Genomic DNA, 5,539 nt, shown 5'->3' with positions numbered 1-5,539 from the left:
TTTTTTTTTTTTTTTTTGGGCGGAGCCAGGGATTGAACTCAGGCCCTTGCGCTTGCCGGGGAAGCGCTTAGTCCACTGAGACATCTCCCCAGCCCCCTCTATTACCTTTTAAATATTCCTGTTCTCTCTGTTCTTTTTTTCTGGTGCCCTGCTTAGGTACATGTTAATCTTTCTTGCTATCAAACTTTACTTATCATACTACTATGTCTGTCTATTGTGTTGGTGATTGAATTGGAGTGTTTATGGTTTTTATTTTGATACTTATGCTTGAGGTCTTGCGTATTTTCCTGTCTGTTGTTCTTTTCTCATTTTCAAAATTTGCATTTACTGAACACATTAAATACTTTGTTGGGCTTTTGTTAGTGTTACTCTAATTTTTACCAACTCTTGTCCACAGTAGTACCTTGTGTATGTCTTTTTTTGATAATGTGTTCCTTAGAATTCATCTGTGGAGAGTTTTTTAGGTTTGGTTAGAAGGTACATTCTTCCCTAAAGAAATCTGTTTGCTTCTAACAAAGCTCAGAATTTGCACTACTAGCTCAAGGGCCATTTAAATTGTTAGCATGATATTTTTGTGTGTTTGTTTGAATGTGAATTTGCAAGTGAACAGTCTGGCTCATGGTTTTGGATTTTTAGGGGAGAATTAAAAACATTTTTTAAATTCCCCTAGGACAGGTTTACTTTTGATTTATAATTACGTTTGCCTGTGTAGACTTTTGTAGTTCAGACTTACAAGGGCAATGGCTGGTTAGCCTGTCTTACTTTCTGTTCACCTGAAGCTGTACTTTGTCTCTAGTGTCCTACATTTCCCTCAAAAACAAAATTTTGAGGTGCTAAGTTAGATGGCTGCTAAAATGATGAAAGCAAATTGAACTCTTGGCTACCTCACTGGATTTTAGCCTTAATTCAGTCTTGTTTGATGAAACCTGTATTGGCAGAGCAAAGATGGCTAGGTTGTTTTTAGATTTGTTCAAGGTAGCATGTATAACCAGTGATTGCAAACCTTTTAGAGACCAAGTGCCAAACTGCAGCCCCAAAACCACTTTTGCTGGAAGAAGTGGTACATTTCCGTAATCTCAGCTCTGTGAGGCTGAGGCAGAACAATCACCACAAGTTTGAGGCCTGACTAGACTACAATAGGGAGTACTGAGTCAGAAGGTACTTGAGTCAAAACAAATAAACAAAACCCACTTGTTTGTCACAAAGTGCTAATGTTGCAGTTAAAGCTAAATAAGGAGGTTTCAGTTAGGAAAACTAAGTCTATGTTAATAGCTTTTGTTTTAAAAGCACAATAACGTATGTACCATAGGTTCACAACTATTAATGAAGAAGTCATTTATTTGTTTTGTGACAGGGTTTCCTTATGAGATTTAGGCTGGCCTTGAACTTATAATGATCCTTCTGACTCAGTACTCCCAAGTTCTAGGATATAGGTGTGTACCACTACAGCTGGATAGGTCTTTTGTTTGTTTCAGTAGTTTTCTAAAATTACCCTAATGCAATAAAACAAAATAAAATTACCCTAACTTGGGGCTGGCTGGGGAGATGGCTCAATAGAATAAGCGCTTCCCTGGCAAGTGCAAGGGACTGAGTTCAATCCCTGGTTCCGCAGAATGAATGAATGAATAAACAAATAAATAAATAAAATTACCCTAGCTTTGTGTAAAATGTCTTACTACCTAGTAGTATTTTTTTCTGTAAAATTTTTTTTAAAAAAAACTTGTCAAAGGGGTTGACAAGAAGTTGAAAGGAATTGATTGCATTTATTAAGTAACATGAAAGTATATTGAAATAGTCACAATCATCTTCTTTTCCTGAGCATGTATATGTATCAAGGTTTCTCAGTCTTTTGTTCTTAAATAGAATTTTAGGTTTTTCTCCCATGGAAGTCTTTATGATCTTATAAACTGTACTTAATAGGTTTAGTTTCTTGTACGGCTACCTTTTTGTGGAATGTGGGAGTTTGGGATTCTGTGTGCACCCATGCCAAGCTACATCCTCAGCCCTGTTCTTTGGAGATGGGAGTCTTGCAAAATTGACCAATTTAGGCTTGAATTTTCAATCTTCCTGCTTCAGCCTCTCACAATGTTTAGATTATAGGTATATACTTCAAATAGGTATGCAGCTAGGAACTCTTGACTTCCATATGTTACTCTTGTACCCAACTTTATTGAATTACCTTACAAGAGCTAGTCACTTAACACTTGCATTGGATTTTGTAGATAGCTTGCACCTTTCCTTTCAATTCTTAAACTTGCCAATTCACTTTTACTGAATTGTCCACCTATTCTGCTTAACCATTTTACACAGTGGTGATGATAAAATGGATATAGTTAAAGGAACTGCTTCTGAACCTAGCATCTCAGACCAGATGCTTGCTGTAAGTTTTTCTTCCAACTAACTTACCCCTGTGCTTTCAACATCTTCTGTTTTGTTTCTTTTCCCCCATAATTTTATTGATAAACAAATAGCAATGAGACAGTTTCAAATCAAATTGGTAGGACAGTTTCAGTAATTAACACATTGCATACATTCTTCCTAGTGGTTAATTGCTGTACAAGATGCGGACATGGTATCCTATTTACAAACACCATTAGAACAAATCACTCTATTCATTAAGAGAATGTAACTATATATGTATCCTAACCACTTTGAATACACAGATACAAAATGGACATTCATCTGTATACCCTTTTTTTGTTAAGTTCCATTATTTGAATATTATAGGTATGTAAACTCAGCAAAATATTCTAAAATAGTCCAGTAGCCCATAATAGTATTGGGTCTTCCGCTTTACTGGCAATGTCAGAACATCCTCTGTTTGTTTTGTCTAGTATAGGTGCTCAGTAGATTTTTATGGAACTAGAGGAATGAGACCTGTCTTTTTTGAGGAGTCAAGCTTCAAAAGAATTAGTTGACATTTTTGTGAAGAGTTGGGTTTGATATGGACAGCTGTGAGGGAGGTGGTAAAACCACAAACTGCAGCAGAACAATATGGTTTGGTGGAGATGGAGCAAAGCAGAGGTCATCGAGGGAAGAGAGTTAAATGTATTTAGTATAAAAGGTTCAAACTCATTCTGTGTACAATCTTACAAGATATTGTAATTATCCTCTTTGTTTTCTGGTGGCAAGTAAATAATAAATGAAAAGTCTTAAATACCTCTTCCTTAAGAAAGTCCAAATTGCTTTCTCCTCTTGTTTTCACCACTACTTTTTTTCATTGATTTTATTACTACAGTTTTAGTATACATAATGGTCCACATTCATCATTGGTAATTTGTGCCTTTGCATTATATATCTTGCCTGGTTTTATTTTCCCCATTTCTCTGCTGTTTCTAAGATAACTCTTTATTTCCTGTCAGATAACTGAGGAGATGATGGATCAAGCAAATGAAAAGAAAGGAGCTGCCATTGATGCTCTAAATGATGGTAATTTTTTTCTTCTTGCTATGTTTCTGTATAGTGTAAATGTTTTATTTTTAAAGAGTGGGAAAGTTGAAGGGAACTTAAACTTATTATTTGAGTATACTAGAGCAGATAGTGCCCTGTTATCTACTCAACCACTTCTTTGTCATTGATAAAGAGGTTGATGTCACTGAGTTTCAGTAATCATTCCTTAGAGCTCAGACAGATCCTGATGTAATTCATAGCCTCTTCTTTCCTGAGGTGTCACTGATACTTCTATTTTAAAAAATCTGTTTATTAATTTGGTACAGGGTCTCACTAAGCAGCTCAGAGTTGTAGTGAGCCTCCTGTCTTAGTCTCTCCAGCGCAGGGATTATAGGTGTGCACCACCATGTCCAGTTTTGGTTCCTGGCTCAGTGTGCTTGGGGTTCCAACACTGTTACAGCATGTGGTACCAGGGATCAAACCAGGATCCTTGGCTCGCCAGGAAGGCGCTTAGATGCCTGAGCTATCTCCTCAGCCCAGTGATGTTAACTTGTGTGAGACGGTGTTAGATGAACAACTTGTAGTAATTTGTAGTAAAAGTACTCTTTTGACAAATGGTATTTCTAGACATTTAACACTTTATAGTTCTTGTATATCAGTTCTAATTTATAAGCCATTATAAAATTTGATACTTTTACTACCACCAGTGTTATTTAGTGTGTATTTTACATAGTGGTATGACTAGTGTGTCACTGCATAGCAGTTTGGGTGCAGTTCAGTAGATGCCATCATGATGCTGATTTGCATTTGAACTTCATGTGTAATGGATTTAGAAGATGACTGAAGTTTATTTTAGGATGAGTTCAGTATTGCTGTTCAAATTGGCAAACACATTCTCTTCTTTTGTAATCCTACCACCTTAATTTAGGGCCTTATCATTTGTTTATTTTTTGCCATTGTGTTAATAGTTGTGCCACCCTAAAATATCTTTATTGCTTTCTGTTCACCCTAAATTCATACTAAGAACTGCTTTTAATATTATTTTATTCTGATCTATAAATGTTTGCATATACATTTTGAAGATCTTCATTTACATGTCAGCCTGCTAATTAGTCATACTCCATATTTAATCTTCTCATCTTTTTTTGAATATTAATCTTCCATTCCTGTTACACTTCACTGTCTTAGGGTGTTTCTTTACTTGTGCTTGTCTACTTAGAAAGCTCTTCATCTCCCTTTCTTTAATTCAAATTCATCCTTTATTCCCAGCCAGTACTCTTCCTAACCAATCCTTTTCCATAATAACCTTAATTTCCCTACCACCTGTGATTACTATTTAATCAACATTATGTCCTACATGCCTGACAGTTTAAGGTAAAATGCACATTATTTCACTAGAACCTTTTGTAGATTGAAAACCTTGAGATTTAAAAAAATTGACATGTACAGGATCTTTGTTGTCACCTCAGTTATATTTTTGTTACTCATTTTAGGCATATTGTCTTTGTTCTATTTTACTTTTTATTGTTTTACCAGTATTTAATGATGAAGTGAGGCCACCACCTAATAAGTCAGGTTTTTATTTTGCAATATAGTTCCAAACTCTTTTGTCTATAAATTTGATCTAGTTCTAGTTTTAGAATTTGCACACAATTTTTATGGTATCTCCTAAGTGATAAAGCAAGCACTGTAAGCCAGAGATTGAATTCAAGTCCCACCTGGAGTTAGGAAGGCATTTTCACATGCAGAGATAGGAATATAATAAGATTTGATTGTGTACCGCTTGGAATTCCAGGTTTAACGCTTAACTATGTCTTCTTTTCCATGACAGCTATATATTTGAGTAGTTATGACAGATTATATGGTCTGCTAAGTGTAAAATAATTATTATATGGCTATTTCAGAAAGTTTGAGGGCTGAGCATTTAGCTCAGTGCCTTCCTGGCAAGTGTGAGGTCTTGAGTTCGATTGTTGGCCCAGAGGGGGAAGGGAAAAAAAGTTAGACAAGTAGCTAATCTGTAGGAAGCTTTTATTTGGTTGAGAAGATATAGAAGGGGAATTACATTTGGAGGTGGGATGAACAATGTTCAATGGTTCCAGTTTTTGTTTTTTAAATAGTTTATTTATTTATTTATTTATTTATTTATTTA

At 35.5% G+C, this 5,539-nt stretch overlaps 1 protein-coding gene across 1 annotated transcript in view; it reads left to right on the top strand.

Annotated features, from left to right (window-relative positions):
- Positions 1-5,539, top strand: part of St13 (ST13, Hsp70 interacting protein) — a 34,339-nt gene that overhangs the window by 17,231 nt on the left and 11,569 nt on the right. Inside the window, exons 5-6 of the mRNA XM_023718949.1 lie at positions 3,363-3,429; positions 4,927-4,960. Of these exons, the coding sequence (XP_023574717.1) occupies positions 3,363-3,429; positions 4,927-4,960 (101 nt within the window). The remainder of the gene's footprint in view (positions 1-3,362; positions 3,430-4,926; positions 4,961-5,539) is intronic.

The sequence above is a fragment of the Octodon degus genome, unplaced genomic scaffold (genome assembly GCF_000260255.1).
Source record: "Octodon degus isolate 3935 unplaced genomic scaffold, OctDeg1.0 scaffold00064, whole genome shotgun sequence".
Classification (NCBI taxonomy): Eukaryota; Metazoa; Chordata; class Mammalia; order Rodentia; family Octodontidae; genus Octodon; species Octodon degus.
This window is presented reverse-complemented; position numbering and strand designations above follow the sequence as displayed.